General features: G+C 41.4%; 1 protein-coding gene across 8 annotated transcripts in view; it reads left to right on the plus strand.

Annotated features, from left to right (window-relative positions):
* PRKN (parkin RBR E3 ubiquitin protein ligase) overlaps positions 1–21,131 on the plus strand; it is a 1,292,328-nt gene that overhangs the window by 592,369 nt on the left and 678,828 nt on the right. For 4 of the 8 annotated variants that reach the window (XM_045080284.1, XM_045080282.1, XM_045080280.1 and 1 more), the window contains exon 5: positions 20,144–20,221. The exons of the other annotated variants lie outside the window; for them this stretch is intronic. In XM_045080284.1, the coding sequence (XP_044936219.1) occupies positions 20,144–20,221 (78 nt within the window). The remainder of the gene's footprint in view (positions 1–20,143; positions 20,222–21,131) is intronic. 8 annotated transcript variants of the gene reach the window in all.

The raw sequence follows: 21,131 nt of genomic DNA on the forward strand, positions 1-21,131 counted from the left end.
ATATAGTGCCTCGTACCTCAGGCATTCCCAATAAATGATTATTGAGTTGATCCTGTAGGTTTCTCTAGAGGTCCCGTGTTCAAGACAAGAGTTTGCCATGGTTGTGGCCACGGCTTCATAGTCAATGCCACAAAGCTATGAGACAGAAATCATTGTCCATGAAATGTAATTTTCAGGACAGATATGAGCCTAGGCACTTAGAGATGGCTTTCATATAATATTTTTAGAATACTATGACAAAGATATCATTTCAGAGATGGAAAAGTTTAAGTTCAGGAAGATAAATACATTTTGTCCTTATGTCACACAACAAGCTAAGTGGTAAATCAAGGATTCCTATTTTAATCTTCCTGGCTCTGAAGTTTGACTTCTATTCAGTGTGTGTTGTGTGGCTTCCTTGAATGATGGTGTAGTAATCACAGACCGGGCAGTGCCGTTATTTTACATCAATGCTTGACCGCTGTCCAGGTCAAGACCCACCTTCCCGGGCAGGGATGAAATTCAACATATTTATCAACTGGTTGGTCATCGGCAATCAGAGTGGACACCACAGCCTCTCAGAATGGACCCTGGCCATTACTGATGTTCTGACCATGCCCAGTCACACTCATTCACTGTCGGTCCAGAACCGAGAGTGCAAGCGTTTGAAATGGTGTGCAAAATGACATGCCTGTGTACATGTACATTTTCTTTTCTGTAAAGTAATTTGACTTCATCAGATTCTCACAGAGATTTTTGACCTCTAAAAATTAAAAGCTTCTGTTGGGTAGTGAGTGAACTAGATTAATTGCTTTGACAAAAATAACAAGATATTTAAAAAAAAAACAACAAGATGTTTATATTTAGAGAACATTATGAAGCAAAAGAGAACTTATGAGGTGAGAGGAATTGCATTTTGTGGGACAGTGTGACAGAAGGGAAGTGGAGAGAGACTTGGAAAGTGTGAGCTCTCTGCGTTGTGGGGTCACAGGGACCGCTCTTCGGTGGGTTTGGAATACTTGAGAAGATGGAACCTTGTTTCAGAGACTTGTTGTGTTCTTAAATTATTTCCTAAAACAGCAGGTGGCTCAGTCAGTTGAGCGTCTGGCTCTTGGTTTCAGCTCAGGTCATGATCTCAGGGACCTGGGGTCAAGCCCCGTGGTGGGCTCCACGCTCAGCGTGGTCCTCTTTCTCCCTCACCTGCCCCCCCAACACATGTGTGCATGTGTGTACACACTCTCTCTCTCTCTAAAATAAATAAATAAAATAAATCTTACCAAAAAAAAAAATTATCTCCTGATATAATTGGGAGGCAGGTTTAGTTCTCTTTTCCTCCATTTTGGCACTTCTGAAAACTGTAAAGCTCCTTTCTTACCTTCTTCTAATTAGTCAGTAGTGTTTTCTGGTGAGTGTTTGTGTGTGTCTGTGTGTGTGTAACTTTGTAATCTAGCTATTTTATCTGCAATGTGAGTAATACAGAAGGGAAAGCTCTATTCCCAAATGTTATAAAAACAGTTCTGCATTTATTATTTACTTTATAATTTGAGCAGGAGTTCATTATGCATGATTTTAAGTAACATTTATAACAAAGTCAGAATTAATTTTATTAAGTTTTCCGAATCAGTCATCACACCAGATAAGTTTATCAGGAAACTATTAAATATTTGAAAATAAAATTAATGATGTTAAATTTATTACATTAGAATGCTCTGCTCTAATGAAATGTCATATTCGCATTCTACTTGGTACGTCAGGAAGCACCCGATACTTCTTCATTACCCTGTTCTATTTGCCATTTTCCCTGAGTGATAAGTGTGGAATAACCACCTATAGAGAATAATTGGAGACACTTATGTAATGCCTGTTTTTCCATTCTTCTGGCCATCTCAGTTCTGCATTCCACATGTTAGCAATATAAAATGTTAAGATTACAATAGTTTAGCAAATATACATTACTGGGAGTTGTAAGCATCCATCTGGATTTGAAACTTTATTTACAATAATTGTGGTTTTATTACTTTCTCTAATACTGCCCAAAATATTCTTTACAGATTCCAACAAAATGTGATCAATTATAAATAAAATTAAAGCCAGTTTTAACAAACCTTAGATGAATTAGTGATAATGAGGCTATTAACATCAAGCCAAGTGAATTCTGATAATATGCGATCAAGTATTACTGCTTTTGAGAGTTGTGTAGCCTCTGGTTTGTCAGTTTTATACAAACCTTTGATCAACCACGATATAATGTTACCCTCTCAATGGTTCTGGAAAAGTTAAGCATTATTTGAATGTGCATTTTAAGCATCCATTTACCTTTGAAGTTAATTGGAGTCCAATTGAAAGCAACTTCAATTAGTTGTCTTTGAAAAGTTGTATCCAGACAGCTTCTCATTAGGACATTTATAGCACATACACAACTGAAAAGGCAACGTGTGAGTTGCTGTCTGGCCTGCAGCAAGCTGAAATCCTGTCATCAGCTGGGGCTGTGGAGGTATAGTCACGTTCTAGATGGCTCTTCTCTCCGGGTCTCTCTTTTAGCCAACTGTTATGATCTAGGTTTTGCTCTCATACCATGAAAATCCGTAACCTTGATGCATTACCTGTAGTGAAGTATGCTATATCTCCGGGCTGTAGAGTCTCTTGAAAACACAAACATATGCAGAACAAATGAAGGAACCATTTTAGTGAAATACTGTGATGACTTTACCACCTGCTCATCCACTTCAGATTTTTACCTCTACATACATGTATCTATACATACATACATACATACATATATATATATATATATATATAAAATATATTATACATAATATGTTGTGTGTATATATATATATATTTATATAATCCTCTAGTATGTGCAAGGCACTGTGTAGAAGATGCTGATAATACTATTGTGAACTAAGGAAATGTGGCCCTTGTCCTCATGAACCTCACTGGCACAGAAGATACTTAGTAACTGTCATAAAGCTGAGTGCCAGAAAATAGGAGGTTCTGGAAGACTTCACAGCACTTCACAGCAGGAGGACCCAAAGGAGTCTTGGTGATTGGAAACCTCAGTGATGATGAGACATTTCCCTTGAGTACGATTTTTCAAGAGAAGGAGGGCTGGAGTAGAGAACTGGTATCCCAAGCAGAAGAAACTGTACGAAGAGATGAGAAAGAAGATAGAACTTTCAAGGACTTGGAAGAATTCTGCCAGCGGTGGAGCACAGATCGCGAGGGAGAGATTGCCGTGAACAAGGAAGAAGAGGAGGGAGGGAGCCTTCTGTGGCAAGCGGAGGTCTGCAAACTGTATTTTAACTGTTCATAACTACCCCCGTGAAGATACCTATCCAGGACTATGGGATCTGTGTGGCTGAAATGGTTCTATTTAATTTGATGAAATAGTTAAAAATACAATGAGTTATTCAAAGTACTGGGCAGTCAAAAAGTTGTTATAATTTCTAGTTAAGTTGTGGATGCATTTGGTTTCATTCACCATGGCACTTTCTGAGGCTTTCCCTGGCCATTCCCAGGCTGTGAAGCTGTCCCTGGGATGCTTGTTTGCACTGCTTCTAGGGCGAAGACGAAGAGGGATGTTGGCATGCCTGCAGACTGCAGAGGCTCGTGGTCCCTAACTTTCCTCTGATTTGTAGTTTTGAACCCCTCTTTCTCAGTCTTCAACTCATCTCCTAAGCAGCTATCAAATGGATCACACTTTATTTTATTTTTTTTTTTTAATGAGTGATTTTATTTTAGAGAAAGAGTGCATGCGTGAGCAGGGGGAGGGGCAGACGGAGAGGCAGAAAGAATCCACAAGCAGATTCCCTGGCTGGGTATGGAGCCGGACGCAGCACTGGATCCCAGGACCCTGAGATCACGACCTGAGCCAAAATCAAGAATCGGCCTCTCAGCTGACTGAGCCCCTGCATGGGTCACATTTTAAAAGTAACAACTGAGTTGGTAGAGTGACACGTTTTATGTCACAGTCATGATGTGCTGTGTGAGAGACGTCATTGGCATTGACTGTACTAGGCAGGTAGTCAAAGTACAAGTGTCTTGCCTTTGCAACTGAGTATGAACACGTAGAAATTGATTTTGTTGCAAAGTGCGCTGATACTATCTGACAGTTATTTCAACATTCGCCTTGAAATCCTGCAAGCTTTGACCAAGTAACTGTTTTAGCAGTTTTAGAAATGAATAATGAAAAAAGAGAAGAATTGGGCGCTTATAACTGAACGTGACACCAAAACCAATGCAAAGAATGTCTGGTCTCAAGCTCAGTTATTAAGCATATCATGTCAAAGGGTGTCTTAGGGAAAAAACCCTTACATACATCTGACTGAATTATTGTGAAGTGTGGTTCAGTAAGGAAACATAGCAAAGTCTGAGATGTAATTTGGAGAAAATGCTAGATTAAGGAATGCTCATCTTTCCTAGAAGAAACCAGAGAGATGAATTCGGTTCAGTGAGAAGACTTGGTCGAATAGACACTGGGGCATGGAAAAGAGATAGTTCCTGGGTGACCCAGAGAAATTCGAGTTTTCACTCAACGTAGGCCACAAATAGAGGCTCAAGAAGAAGCTCAAGAGGAAGATGTATTTGGTAGCTAGCCTGCCTACGCTGGACGTGGATTGGAACTTCTTTGTGAGTACAAGCTTTTCAGACCGCCACAGACACTTGAAGAAGGAAGTCCTTGGCTCTGCATGGTTATGGGACTACCTAGGTGTGTAGAATCATTAGAATTTGATAAGCAATATCAAAGTGACTCTGGTGATTCTTTATTTCCATGCTTACACGGTTTTCATTCTAATAGACTTCAGTCAGCACCGGAGCAGGCATGGGGTCTATTTTGTACACTAAATCTGCAGTGCTTAGCACAGTGCCTGGGAGGTACTAAACGCTCAATAGACGTCAGTTAGATGTGGAAAATGAATGTTGCTGTATTCCACCTAAACAATTCTTCTTGTTTTGGCTTGTTTACTTTTTAATATTTCATGAATCAGAATGTAGGAGGCAAGAAGCTGGGAGGGAGGTACTGCCAAGGTCAGAGCTATGAGAATTCTTTTGGAATATTAAAATTTTAAAGATACTGGTTCTATTAGTATTATCTATTAATTGTATTATTAGATAATATGATAACATTATATTATTAATTAATTATTAGTTCTATTAATTATATGTCAAGTATAGATTATGGTTTTTTTAAAAAGATTTTATTTATTTATTTGACAGACAGAGCTCACGGGTAGGCAGAGGGAAGGGCTCAAGCAGGGAGCTGGATGCGGGGCTTGATCCCATGACCCTGGGATCATGACCTGAGCCGAAGGCAGAGGCTTTAACCCACTGAGCCACCCAGGCACCCCAGATTATGTTTTTGAGTAGTAAATTATTGCAACTAATCTTTGTCCTGTTTTGTAATTATACTTGGTTTGGTCAGAATAAATGAGGCATGTCTTTCATAATCATTCACTATGGACAGTGTGAAATCAGAACTATCAGAGATTTAACTATGAAAACATTGATACTTTGATACTGCTATAAACAGTGAAATTATAATGTGTATAACCCCTTTCTGTATACAATTTCCCTTTTACAACAAAAAATGCAAATTATCTTGCTAAAAATTGTATTTATTTAATTCTCTAGTGAGAAGATTTGTGAAAATATTTATTAGACAGACAGATGGATCCCACTTCCTGAAACATTTTCCAAAAAGCATCCATCTAATGCAGTGCCACCGTATTCCACCTTCTGTAGTGAATCTCAGGTTCTCCGTTATGGTGACAAACATCGCTTTCAGGACACAGACTCTGGGGTAAAGGGCTATGGAAACAAGTAGCAACGGTCGGGGCTACAGTTGTCTGGGAGAAATGCAGAAAGGAAAAAAAACCAAACCTCAAGATTATCGCTATATAAATCACTGTATACTTTTTTACTTGATGGCCAAAACCTTTCATATTATCACTGGGAATTGATGGAATTGACTATCAGGTATTATAAAACTACTAAACGCTGAAGATATCACAGCTAATATGTGGTTTTACTCTTCCAAAATGCACCATAGTAACGTTTGTCATATAATATAATCATTTTCTAAGTGAGGATAAATGAAATGCAGTGGGGGTTCTAAAGTTGATCTAAACTAATTAAATGGATCTCAGGCAGCCATGGTTGAAGGAGAAGTAAAAATCTTTGAAGACTTTTAAAAACAATGTATGTGATTGCATTTATGCATCATTCCATGCTTGAAACAAAAACCAAACAAGCACACAAAGAAAACTCAGAGCAAGGGCACCTGGGTGGCTCAGTCATTAAGCATCTGCCATCCGCTTGGGTCATGATTCCTGGGTCCTGGGATCAAGCCTCACACCGGCTCCCTGATCAGCAGGAAGCCTGCTTCTCTCTCTCCCACTCCCCCTGCTTGTGTTCCTGCTCTTGCTGTCTCTCACTCTATCAAATAAATAAATTAAATAATAAGGAGAAAAAAAAAAAAAGAAAACTCGGAGCAATTGTCCGAGAATTAGCAGATGTTGATAAGGAAACCCCAGATAGTCTGGACACAAGGAAAGGCAGACATTGGTTCTCTTCCTATTTCAGAATAAGTACAAAGAAGGCAGACACTGAAATCTAAATTTTTGGCAAATAGGGTTGTTATCTCTTCATTTTTCTTCTCTCAGCAGTGAACTCTGATCAACTTTAGGATTTTAGCAGACATACAAGCTCATAAGTCCATGTATCATAGTTTGTGGGTGCTGGTGGGAGACGTGAGACTGTTCCTCATGTCACAGCGGGAGGTATGAGTGTCCAGTCTTTGTGTTGGCTCCCCAAGCCCCCCAAGTCCCGTGGAGTGACATGGAGCATTCCAGATAGAAACTGCGCTCTGAAGGTTTTTGTCACAGCTGAGAAGCCTGAGCTTAGAGAATCTGCCACTTTAACAGTAAGCCAGCTGCTGTTTGTCAGGGATGGGGAGCGGTGGGGGGAGGGGGAACATGTTCCCTCATTTCTCAAGGTTGATCCCTTATAAACCACATTCCTGATAAGCAGGGGGAGGGGAGAGGGGAAGAGTGCTCAGAGCCTTGATGTGTGTTACACTCAGTAACGATGTGCAGAGTCCCTGGGGCCCTGGCAAGCTGCATCTCACAACATCCCGCACCAGGACTCAGCAGAGAAGCTGGCTCAAGGACAGCAGCAGCAAAGCTAGAATGTTCTGTGGAAGTGTGGAGGCTTGCTCTAATACGGGTGTGTGTGTGTTGACTCTTAACACCGTGACATTTAGGGCTTCTGGAATCACAAGCAAAATAGATTATAGGTATTATTTTTGCTTATGAAAAGAATTAATAAAAAATCACCTTCATAATATACTGGCCCTGAAGAAACGGGATGATGTCTATCTGTGGGAGAAGCTGGTGTTGGCATAAATGATGTCTCTGTATGGCAGAAACTACAGGTTCTACTTCTTTCTCCCATTGTGCTTTCCATGGTGTCAAACGGTAAATAAGTGCTCAGAAATATATTTATGGTACTCAACTTTATGCCTGCATTTCATGCAAGGAGCTGATGTGTTGGACATCATGATCCACAATACCCTGTTTCTGTTGCTGCTTCTAGGTGAAGCTACTTGTAGCAATGACAGGTCATCAATATCTGATAGGCTCTGACTATTCTTTCTTTTTTTTTTTTTAAAGATTTATTTATTAGACAGCGAGAAAGAGAGAGAGAGATCACAAGTAGGCAGAGAGGCAGGCAGAGAGGTGGGGGGAAGCAGACTCCCTGCCAAGCAGAGAGTCCGATGCGGGGCTCAGTCCCAGGACCTTGAGATCATGACCCGAGCTGAAGGCAGAGACTTAACCCACTGAGCCCCCCAGATGTCCCAGGCTCTGACTATTCTTAGCAGGTGCTATCTCTGACAATGCTTTACCTCTGTTTTAAATATTCATCCCCTAATATAATTTGGATTCATCCCCTAATTATAAAGGAGCCATGTACCTAGAAAAGAAGTGTCAATCAGTCATCATATAGCCATTTGCACCTTTATTCAACAAATACTTCCTGTGCGTTCACCATGTACCTTCTTTGAATACAACTCTCTAGCTCCGCTTGGGAAGAATGGTCAGCTTCACCAGGTTGAGTCATTTGACCTTTCATAGCCTTGACCATTGTACATCACTGGAAATGGAAGAGGCGTTCCCCAGTGATTGCTTCTTTTATCTCTGTGACTGACAAGCCCTGGTAGGGTGAGTGGAGAGTGACATGCCAACCAGGGCGATCCCCAAATTCCTCTGGGGATAACTTTTTCCTAATCCTTTAGAAGGATTAGGAAAGATTTCAGAAGATTTCCTGAAACTGCAACTGGGCTTCAGTTTAAATCTTCTGTAGGGAAAAAAAAAAAAAAAAAAAAGAAAGAAAGAAAGAAAGAAAGAAACATTGTCACTAATAAAAGAAGATATAATGATAATATTTACATGTTGCCAATCAAATAGAACAAAATGCTATGCCAATGAAGAATTGAAAAAAAAAAAAAAAAGATCTGAAGCATCACTTCCTTGAGAGTCATTAAGTGGAACAAGTTTTCTCCTTCAGAGGTGAGGCCCCCTCCGCAGACTCACGCGGTTCCTCGCAGCGTCCTCGGGTCCGGAGTGTGCAGCACGCGGAAGCAGTCTGTATGGGTTGTATTTAGGAATGTGCTACACGATGTTGGCAGCGTTCTCCCTGTTTCTATGTATGCTAACTGTTGGTGTCATTCTTATTAAGTCAGGACTGATGATGTGTCACATTCCCACAAGACAGCTGGCTGGTTGGAAGGTGGCATTTTGAAGAGTTACTCACTTTCTATAATAATTGTACTTGGCATCAGCTTCGCTTTCCTGCTCAGGCATTTGACACAGTTGACCATTCCCTCCTCCTCAGGCTCCTCTCTCTGCGGCTTCCCTGGATTTTATGACACTTTCTGAAGGGATTTCATTCCTTCTTTGTCATTCGTCCCTTGGCTGACCCTTGTATATTTCTCTCACTGACCCGTTGTTCTTCGCCATCTCCTGAAGGTGGATGTTCCTCAACGTTATTTGTTTGCTTTTTTCCCTCTTCTCTCTACACTTCTCCTATCTAGTGATCTCATCTACTCCCCTAGATTAAGTAGACTGATTTTAAGATTATTCTCAAATCTTTATTTTTAATATAATGGGATATTCCTGAACCTAAGAAAATGTGCACTAACCTGTGATAAATTTCCACTTAGATGTCTTCCGAACACCTCACGTTCAACATGGATCACAACACCTATATTCTCTACCCTCATATTCCATTTACTCTACCTCAGCTTATGTTTGATTTTTTCCCCTTTCTCAATCGTGCTTCAAGTCCAGGTTGACAGATTTATTGACTTCTCTTGCATAATATCCGTTGAATCCATTCCGAGTTTATACTCTTTATTACTTGTACTTAGCACATCACACTGAACTCGCAACATCACTGATTTCAGCTCTCCCGTGTCCCTTTCACAGTCAGGGAATGAGAAATCCCACTAGGTTTTTAACAGAGTGGATTTAACTCAGGGAGTTAGTTCCAATGACAGATGATAGCTAGAAGAAGATGCTACCACGCCTGGTGTTAGAGGAACAAGGAAAGAAATTAGGTTTCTCAGAACCTAGAAGTTCACAAGAGAGATCTCTAAAAGGGTATGATGTTGGGGTTCAGATCCCTAAAAGGGTATGGTGAGGCTAGTATGGGGGTATGGTGAGACTAGTCCTCGTCATTGAGAAGACGCTCTGGGCTGGAGAGAAGAGCTGGTCTAGAGCCATGGGGCCGCTGGGAGGAGCTGCCACTGCCGGCATGAAGCTTACCAAGCAGCAGCCCAACAGGAAGAAGGGAGCCCTCTTCCTTCCTCTTGTTTTCTTGCCTCTTGTCTGTGGCTGCTTTCGGCATCACCTAGCAGGAAACCAGCTGGTAGAAGAGTAATTTATATGTCAAGGCCCAACCCACGCATTAAAAATGGAAAACAGCTGGTGGACTTGGAGTTGCGAGACAGTAGTTAAGGGACCCGCACTGAGTGCCCCTTCAGCTGCTCAGACCGTGGACACATCCTCTTGTGTGTATTTGAACATCTTCTCTACAACGGCGAATGCTTCCTAGGTATGCTCAGCGAGAAACAATCCCTCGTACAAGGACTCTGAGCCTTCCCCCCAAAAATGGAAGACACAAGTTCCAATAATCATGCTGTCCATCTCTGGGAGAAACTAATTCTTTTTTTTTTTTACTCAAAATTGCAAGAGAATATCATGTATCCTAAAGAATAAATTAAATTATGAAGTTAACCACAAAGATATAAACGTATAAGGTAAGTAGAATAGGTAAGGAGGGAGGAAAAAAGTTATTACTGCACAAACACATATATATGTGTGTATGTATAGGTACCTGCATATGTATTATGCATATATATACACTACACTTGTTTATGTAGATATATAAACTATATATGTAATTTTTATACATTTATATATACATATATACAGTCTGTCTATATATGTACATTTATTATACTATATTATATAGTCTCTCTATACACAAAAAATACTGTATGTGTTTGTATATATCTCTATGTGTGTGTGTATGTGTGTGCGTGTCTGTGTATCGGAGAGAGGAAAGAAAGAAGGGGGGGAGGCGAGAAGGAAGGACGGAAGGAAGAAAGGGGAGAATGTTCCTAATTGATACAGTTCTTATTTCTGTACCTGCTAATGAGAGCTTATATTGTTTTTATAATGTCTCTTTTCTCTAACCCCTTATGTTACCTTTTCTCTCAGCCATAATTTCAATTTGTGCGGTTTTTTAAAAATGATTTTATATAGTGACCCAAACTTACTTCCCTGATGGCTCTAAACACAGAAATCTTCATTAGATTGCCCTAGTTTTTTATGAACTTTTACTCTTAGGCATGGAGATACTGAGAGGTTGACACAGGAATTGTGTAGTAGCGACCCAATTTTCCCTTAGTAACTGGGCTGATATTCCAGCCGACCAGTATCCCTTTTTTTCTCTGTTAGTTCAGTATTCGAGGAAATGGCCAGGTGACAGTTTCAACTTTCAGTGAATGGAGCTATTTTTGTATCCCCCGTGCAGAGTGCCCCTGCGCTTTGGGTACTAAGACATCTGAGCGAACAGAGCCCAGGTTGAGAACTCGTAAATCGTGCATTCCATCAATGGGGTTGGGTGTCGTAGTGGTACCCACTCCCACTTCCACCTCTTTATTCTGCACATGTATTTTTTGGCTGTGGGAAAAATGGCATCCTACCTTGCCTGCGGTTCAGAGCACCTATCAGGGTTCCCTCAGTGACTCTGCCTCTCTGAATGTTGTCACCCTCTGGCACCACAACTAGGGCTTCACTAGGCTGATCGCCATTCCCTCAGGCCAGCTGCTTCCGGGTGACGGGAGACTGAAGAGTATGAGAAAAGTCAAAGAACATAACCCATCACCCTATGTCCTTTATAGTGACCGAGTTCATGATTCGGAAGCGATGTGCCTGAGTACGTCCGGCAACTGGGAGTTGTGTGCCTCTGCGGATGGTGATGCTGTCAGGAACATGATGGACAGGAAAGGCATTTTGGATACCATGAGTCAATCTCAAATCAGAGCCAATAATCCCCAATAATCTTCTACCCCAGCTGACAGTCATCCTATTAGATGGTCCAAGACCCTTCAGAGAGGTCGTAGAGGGATATTTACTCTGATGGACTGTGAAAAAGCATCTCATAAAGCCAGTGCCTTGGGTAGTCCTGTCCTTGCCCCATTCAACTTTGAGGATAACAAGGGCTGTGAGACCAAATGGATGGGAACTTAGAGAAAATCACAAGTTTAGGATATGCTCCAAAAACCAGAGAACTTATATGTTGGCCTAAAAGAAAGTTTGTTACTGTCACCACTGTTGTTGCTCTTTCCCCTAAAGCTAGAGCTGATTTGGGGAAAATCAAATCCAAAGTCTCATAGAATTACAAGTTGCAGAACTGCAACTAAGCCCACAGACTCTTTGCATCTTTTAGGTGAAAGGTATAGCATTGATTGGGAAGACATTGGATCCTGGTGCTTGGAGTAGGTCATCTAGATAGATTCAGACAAAGCTGATGGTGAGTTCCAAGATCTGATGTTTCTCTGACTTTCTCCCTTCTCTGCCTTCCTTGCTTGAAGGCCTGGTTGTTCTGGGTCCCCTAGAGGGGCAAGATAAACTGGTCCTGGAGTTCCAGAAGGAGGCAGAGGCTGGGAACAGAGAGCTGCCTCGGTGACAGAGAATCACTCCTAGGGCACGTCCCTTCCGGGCTCATTGCTGACATGAGGAGCAAGCAGATGGAAGCGAGGATGTTTCCGTCCACTTCTCCTGCATTCCAGACTCCTCTGCATATGCCTGCTGACAGGATCTAACAAAAGCCGCCTGACAAAGGAATCCAGGAATCGTAGTCTGTGTGGCCTTACATCCCAAGCATCAGGAGTGGAAAGCAGATGGGTGAATCTGGAGTTGAGAAAAAATGCCCACCTACCTGACAGCCCTGTCCAGCCTTCAGGGACCAGAAGAGGTTGGAAGTTTATCCACGGTACTTAGCCTGCTTATTTCAGTCCCCTTGACTTAAAATCCTAGAGACTTGTGCCAATTTCAGGGTCACTGGTCACCTCCTGCCATCCTTCGGGGTAATGAAAATCCATATCTTCTCAAAGCTGGTAGAGTGCCTCCCTTCTTTCCAGAGGAAGAGATGAAAAAGAGTGCTTTCTCTCTGGGTCTGCCAACACACACGACAACTTTGTTGAAGGAAGACTTTGACAACCTCTTTCCCGAAGTAGGAATCCGCCCTCCCTTTCTGCCATGGTGTGTTTGGTTTGTTCAGTTCACTTTCCTCTGCTATTGCCATTGTGAAAGTGGACAGTCTTGTCACAAACTCACGGGGGTGCACTGTGGATGGAATGAAATTGATCTGCCACCAGGATTGGGGTGCGCTCCGGGCGGATGGGGTGCCAAGAGGAGCCTCATGCTGGTGTCCATACGCGGTATCTCCACAGGCGTGACACTGACCTGAAACCCTGTGAGAGTCTTAGGGGTGTGTGTGTGTGTGTGTGTGTGTGTGATGAACTGATTATCTCATACATGAAAACAAAAAGTAAATACCTTTTAGTTGCAGTTGGCTTTACTTGCTGTTAAAGGGTATACATTAATGCTGTGTTTTTCATTAATGTATCATCAGCCATTTCGAGGTTAGGGCCCCAATGCAGACTACCTTTACTTGGCATTTATTTAGGAACCACAGTGTCGTTTATAGCCACCATCCATTTACGAAAATGAAGCAAATGCACTTGTACATAATTAATAGTAAAAACAAAGTGAGGCTTTTAATAGAAAACAGGCCGTATGTGCTAATCTGACATGTTTCTCTCTTTTTAGCGTGAACATACAGGTTTTTGTAACTTGAAGTTTAAATGAAAATGTTTATTTTTAAAGAAAATCTGTTTTCCCTCATTTGAGATCAGAATTCAGAGCATATTGAAACATTCTCTACAGCAAACTTAAATATAGGATGACCCATTGCCCTTCGCTATTATCCTGCTGTAAAATGTGTTCCCGTGGTGTTTACACAGGGCTGACCCGACAGTGTTCGCTCTCGGTTATATGATTTTGCTCCACGGACAGGGATCACTGGCTCTTAACCCGTCCTTTACGCCTGCGCCTGTGGGTGTGCTGGACTGGAGAGCAGGTGGAGCCTGTGTGGGATTTCTTGCTGAGGCCCTGGTTCAGGCAGACCCCCACTAGCGCAGGGGACTAAACTGCGGGCAGAGAGAAAGCCCTGATCTGTTCCCTAGAGCAGTCCAGGGGCGGGGAGGCCTGGCAGATCCTGGGGGACCATTTCAGGGATGGTCCTTGGCCTCGCCCTGATTCTCCCCACCTGTTTTTGTTGTTGAAGATTTTATTTGTTTATTTGACAGACAGAGATCACAAGTAGGCAGAGAGAGAGGGGGGGGGGAAGCAGGCTCCCCACTGAGCAGAGAGCCCAATGCGGGGCTCGATCCCAGGACCCTGGGATCATGACCTGAACTGAAGGCAGAGACTTTAACCCACCGAGCTACCCAGGCGCCTCGCTCCCCACCTGTTGCGGGAGACACGGCTGGGAAGTGTGTCGGCTGTCCTCACGGCGTCACTGGGTTTTACGTTTCCTGGGCTCCACGCCGTGCAGGAGAGCAGGGCCTTGGATAGGTGTCTGGGGCATATCACACCCTCAGGGAAGTAAAGCCACGAGATGCGAGCCTCTGTCAGACCACCGGGCACCTCTTCTTGAATGTAACTGTTTCCTGAAGTCATATAGCTTTCTGGAATTGCCGGATCAAAACCCTTTACATGTCAGGATAAAGAGATTTGAAGTCCGCCTTTATTGCCCGTTTTAAGCCCCTCCTGCTCTCCTTCTTTCCACTTTAAGAAACCTTTTCTTTGTGTTTATGATTTAAAGCAGTTTTTGTGTCATCGTGAATTATAGCTACTTTCCCGCAGTGATTTACATTTTTATGTGTTACTCAGAAACCATCCTGTGTGGTTTGATAAAACATCCTTGGCTGGGCTGAAACCATGCCTTCTAGCCTGTTGCCTGGTGAACTTCAGGATGGGTACCGCCTCTCAGTTCCTGAAAGTCTCCCAGTGTCTTCCGGATGGACGCGGGCGGCGATACCATCCCTCGGTCTGGTCCTCTTGGATCTTCACGGTCCGTTGGGGTTTTATGTTCAGCTACATCGCGCTACTGAAAACTCGCCCATTTTCCCTCCCGTCTAAACTCCGGTGACTGTCCCTGCAGTGTCACTTATCCCACTGCTACTGCTGCTCTGTACCTCCCACTCTGTCTGAACAGATGGGGAGCACCGTGCATGGGCTTTTTGTTTCATCTTTGAATCTGCGGCGACTTACGGTGCTGCTGGGCGCCCAGCACGTGCTTAGTCTCACTACGTAGAGAGACACGGGAACTAGTGCATGTCCTGTGCTTGCTTCCTTCAGACCTAGTAAAAGGTGATCAGATTGGATTGTATCAGATGGAAGAGAGGACCGGGGAGGCAAGAGCCACCTTCCCCCAACCCCCGCCCCCTTGCATGCACTGTCCTGACTACCCACCTATCCTGGAGAGTTGCTTTGAGCTAGAATCATGATGCAGAGATGATCAACAGTGGAAACTGATGTCTGACACTGAAAAAGTGGGATTGGAGGCTGCCGGCAAGAATCGTGTACCTGCCAGGATCCATGGATTGGCGTGTGAACTTCTCCATGGATTTAATTAAGTAAGCCCTTTGCTACCGGCTCCTTATCTGGCTTGCAGTTTATTTGTCAAATCGTACTCCTTAGAATGGATTAAAAAACCTGTGAAATCAAGTAAATTGAAATGCTTGGTGATTTTTCTCTCAATATTGTGTATCCATAAACCCCCCTCAAGGCTAATGTGTCAGTTGTGAGATTTGCTGAATGACAAATTTCTTCTACAGATAGGGAGACTTTTTAAAATTTTTTTCAAAATTCTTGTTTATATCTTTTAAAATATGAAGAGTGGGCAGTGGCCCTGTAAATTTCACAGGAAGTGAAAGCGTCTCTTAATTCTCAGTGGTAAAAAGATGCTGTGGAGTGTCAAAAATAAACACATTATTACTCGGATAAATCCTTTTATTTTTTAAATATGTATTTATTTGAGAGAGAGTGAGAATAAGAGAAATCACAGAGGGAAAAGGAAATGCAGACTCCCCGCTGAGCAAGGAATCCAGTGCCAGGCTCAATACCAGGATCATGGCCTGAGCCAAAGGCAGACACTTAACTGACTGAGCCACCCAAATGCCCCTTGGATAATCTTTTTAACTAGTGCCATCAATACCTATAGTACCAAAGGGCTTTTTGCCATAACAAAAGTACTCACATTTCTGGGAGGTAGGGAACCTGCTCTTGAAATCCACTGATAGGGTTGAGAAACTGTCTTGACCTGGCTGGCTCTCTTATCAGCTGACGGTTCCATGGGTTTAAATGATCCTCTAACCGCTGAAGGCCCCTGCTTTGGGCAAATCTCATCACAAATGACCTGGCATTCTTTCTCCCAAAGCCTCTCTCAGCTAATACTTGGAAAATATCCAAAAATCTCATTTGAATGTGGTTTTGTTTTTCTGTGACTAATATGTTAGTTATGAATCCTGGGTATTTTAAAGTCTAATATTTTAAGCAAAAGAAATAACTGTTTCTAACTGGCTTTCACTCATAGATCAAAGATCAGCGATGAAAAGTGTACACGTGCTCATATGTACACGCATGTTCCACAAGTCATATTCTGCACGTACCACACACCAGTCACAGTGCATGTGCTCGTTTTTAGGTGGAAAGTGATATAACTGATGTGAGACTCTTAAGAAGATTCTCTCTTCATATCATGTTTAATAGCATAAGTTCTAATAAACGGCATCCTGGATCATAATGTTGACTTTACGGGAAAAGAGACATTACCTTCTAATGAAAAATCTGCCGTGAATGAATCATTCATAATTTGCTTGATAATCATTTACACTCGAGTGCCTTTTACAGCGTTGAACAGAATATAATCATGCTTGATGACCTTTAAACATTCTTTTAAATTGGGTATTTCTAAATGTAGTCTCTGCGCAGCAGAGACATGATATCTCACATGGCTTAATGCGCAGAAATGGTCACGTACATAAGGCATAATTCCATCCTATGCTTCTGTAGGAAGATGCCAGATTACTCTCCACAAATTATGGGAGATTTATGTGACACTAACTTCAAGCCTATTGGAATATATTGCATTTATTTTCAACTATGAAATCATCTAATCAACTCTTGAGAGACAAACATGTGCAAAATATATCTTAAGTGTGACAGAAGACCTCATTCCTATCCTCAAGTTGCTTACAATTCAGATGGGAAGAACAAAGCAAGCTTTCTACTTTAGTGAGACAAGCACTTTTGAAGGGTACTGTGTTGAGCCAAATAAGGTAAAAGTAAAGTTAAATTCCTTTGTGACTAAAAATTGTTCTAACATTGATATAGGTAACATTTGAATAAGAATTTTTAAAAATGTTATGAAAAAAGTAGCGTGTCAGTTCACCCTATAATACTCGTGATGCTGAACTTCGTCACTTGGGGAGGTAAAGTCCATCAGATCTCTCTCTTGTGAAGACAGCCTTTCCTTGGTGTAATTAGTAAATAAAATGTGGGGTGCTACTTTTAGACCTTGTGAATAGCCTAGTCCCTAAATCTTGCCAAGAATCCATTTATATTCCTACTCAAATCAATATTGTATTTGTGATTGAAAAAAAAGGAGATATTTATAATTTTATCTTTCTTCTTACATTTGCTAGTTAACATTTTTCTGTAAAGAATACCATGGCCAGTGGGAGCTCCTTGACATCAACCACTACCTAGTTTTGATGTGTCCCATCAGTCTCTGAGCACTTTCTTGTTCTTGGTAGGAGATGTTCCAGACTCACGCACGTGCACGTGTGTGCGTGTGTGTGTTTGTAGTCATGAGTTTGCCCAGATAACTCCATTTCAAATCCAACACCACAGACTTCTCCACCACTCGCCCATTCAGTATTCATATCTGTCTTCTCCCCCAGTGGAAAACCACATCACCAGAGATACCAACATATTAGCTCGTTTATTCTATACCACAGAGTCTCAGCGTTTCTAAACCCAAACCACTGTCAATCACGGACTTATTCACAGATTTCAACCTATTAAGTACAATATAAGGATTCACATTAAGGTTTCTTGATGATGTTTGGCAAGTAACTCATAGTTCATAATTGGTATATGATGTTAATTGAATTTGACAAGGGAAACAATGCTGATTTAGGTGCGGGAATATTGTGTAAGCTTCAGATCCTGAGTAATGTCCAATCTAAAATTACAACAACAACACGGGAACATAGTTTGACTCATGAACAGCTGAGAAGGCAGTAAATAAAGGGAAAAGCAATCTTTACATAAGTGCTTTTCGGATATTGGAAAGTATTTAATGGATAGCATCTGTAGAAAGGAATAAGCTTGGCCAAGCCAGGCCCCCATGCATATATATTAGACTATAAATAACAAGCAGCGGAGTTCTAACTCAGACCTCTGACTTCCTACTAAGACTTGGTGAAAACAGGCAAGCACGCAGCCCTGTCAGGGATGAGCATATTGGGGTCAGCTCTGTCTGTCCCGGTCTGTTGTTTTCCTTTCACTGTCCAGGGTCTGAGGCCATGGCTATCCCCTGTGCTGCGCCTGCCCTGCATCGCTCTCTGCCCAGGACTGCCTCATCTCCTTCCTTCTTCCATCCTGTAGAACACCCTGGATTTCTGCAGATGCAGGCCTTCATGTCAGCTTTACTAAGGCAGGTTGTGTTTCCCGATGAACTCTGTAAAATGTCTGTTTCCTAAGGATAACTTTTCCTTCCACTTGTGTGTTTTCATAGCTTTGTTACTTTCTCTGCCCTAGTATTAGAGTCTTTTGAGTTTTGACCCTGCCATCGTGGTGGAGAATATATCTATATATCTTGTCTTATACTGGTTCACAACATGAAGACTTACTTCTCAATTGTGTCTGAGTTTTAACAGGTCCCCATGGCGCAGAAATGTATGCTCTGTGCCCTCTCATTTGTCCCTGCGTTAAGTACCCTGCCTGCCTTCTTTCATTTAAACCTAACTGATTTTATGCTCGCAAATGCACTTGTCTTTTTAATGTTACATACGTGGTTGTTAGTGATCTTTAGAATCCACGATAATTATATATTTTAAATCACTCTGATTTGAGTTCCTTGCTACATTCTGGCTTTTGTTGTTTTGTTATTGTGGTTGGTAGGAAGCACTGACATTTCAAAAAATGTGTGTTTTGCTGAGGAAAGGGTTGACAAACAAGTCTTGGGCTTAGAATTTAAGTGCTGTGGGATTTTAATCAAGAGTAAAGGTTACAGACCAATGTCTTCTTTGAAAAAAACTGGGAGGAGAAAATGGGAGATTTTATCTATGGAAAAGTTGGACGAGACCCATAGGATCAGGGGTTCAGATGCCCTTAATAGACACCCACATCTTTGTGGTTTTGCCAATAACTTTACACGCAACTGTGCCTAAAGCTTGATTCCTAGCAACAGGAAAAAATAAAATATAAAAGTGGTGGACTGAATATATCTTAGAAATGTAACAGCAACAACTGTTTACAAAGGCATATGCTTCTCCTGGTCAGTATTATTATAAAGTTGATGACTTTAGCACACTTCGCATTCTAAAATAATAATATCCCTTGTTCTCTCTCATTTCAAAGACTAGTTATTAGCTTTATAAAATAATCACTATGTGGTGTAATATCTGTGTTTAGGAATCTCACTGCTCCCTCAAGACTAACACTTGAAATACCTGTCTTAACCCCAGGAGAAAGTCAGACAGAATATGCATGGGAAAAGGTAGTGATTAGAGGCTGTATCTAGAATGTGAGTATTCTTCCTTTTAGTGAGCTTTTAAAAGGGGTTACGTGCTGTCAGAAGTGTATTTTATGCAAATCTCTTACTATGGTGCAAAGTCCTGCAGGAAATTGGGAAGAATGCTTAAGTCTTTCTAAGTCGAATGAAGAAGTAAATAAGGGAAATCTATGATTCAAAGTGTTTTTAAAAATAGGGCTTAAGGCGCCTGGGTGGCTCAGTGGGTTAAAGCCTCTGCCTTCGGCTCAGGTCATGATCTCAGGGTCCTGGGATCGAGCCCCACATCAGGCTCTCTGCTCAGCAGGGAGCCTGCTTCCCCCTCTCTCTGCCTGCCTCTCTGCCTACTTGTGATCTCTGTCTAATAAATAAATAAGTATTTTTAAAAAATAGGGTTTAAGAGTTTTAAATGTTCAGAGTGTTTCAAACTTTGTATTTCCACTTAAATTACCTTTCATTACAGAAGTAATCAAAGGAGTGAGAATGCTTACTTTCTTTACAAAATGAAAAAAAAAAAAAATTACCCTGTTGTACCTCGGTTTTATTCTCCAGAGTTAGCTACTTTACCAAAACATTGTTTCACTTACTTCTTCTGGAAAGCATCGGCATATGCATTGGCTGCTCGACTTTAAACTCCGACTGTTCCCCCCCATCTTGAACAGCTCCTCATTTAGCACCTCTTCTCCTTCTCTCATCTTCTCCTGCCCGATTCCCACTGTTTATCCAGTCTTCAACCCAGACGTCGTGGGAGCTGCTGGAGATAGAAAGCAGACCTGGCCTCTGCTCTGTTGGACCTCCCGTTGTGGTAAGCAAGACGACAGTTGACCTTCGGTTCCTCCCTGTGACATCATGGCACATTATTACTTGGCATAATGTACTTTAACTTTTATTTATCCAACAAAATTTGGTAGTATCTGCGAACTAGTTATTTTCTAGGTGAAAGGAATTAGTTTCTCTACGTTTTTCATTTCTGCTCTTTTTCCCCTTCCTCTTAAATTCTATCAGCCGCATCATTATAGTCTCATTGATGTGGCTTATAAGATTTATATTATGTTCTTTAACTGTAATGAAGTGCTCGATATTTTGCTAAATAAGTCACATTTTTTGTTACCTCAAAATCTTTACTTTTTAAATTTGACAAATGGCATTTTAAATTTGATGTATATATATCATGTTACATATACATCATGATATATATAGCCATACATTATACATCACATATACATCATGACATAGATATCACGTTGCATAATTGCATATTATTATCTATGTTAATTATTGCATTAGATCTAATGCATTAGATCTCTATGACTTATTTACTACTTGTTTTATTTATTTACTTTATTTACTCATTTACTACTTATGAGTACTTGTTATACATTTGTGACTTTCAGACATCATCAGTCTTCTTCCGCCAGCTACTGTTCCCTGATAACCACCATTTTATTATCTGTTTTTTTGTTTGTTTGTTTTTATAGGTTGGACTATTTTAGATTCCACATATGAGAATTCTGATAATAGTACTTGCCTTTTTCTGTCTGACTTATCTCTCTGTGTTTGAAGTCCATCCGTGTCATAAATGGAAAGGTACCCTCCTTTCTCATGACTGAATAATATTTCATTCAGCATATATATCGAGGATGGGTATTTGGGTTGTTTCCGTATCTTAACTCTTGTGAATAATACTGTGATAGACACAGGTGTGCATGTATCTC

Source organism: Mustela putorius, unplaced genomic scaffold, assembly GCF_011764305.1.
Source record: "Mustela putorius furo isolate JIRA1106 unplaced genomic scaffold, ASM1176430v1.1 tig00000450_pilon_pilon_pilon, whole genome shotgun sequence".
Lineage (NCBI taxonomy): Eukaryota > Metazoa > Chordata > Mammalia > Carnivora > Mustelidae > Mustela > Mustela putorius.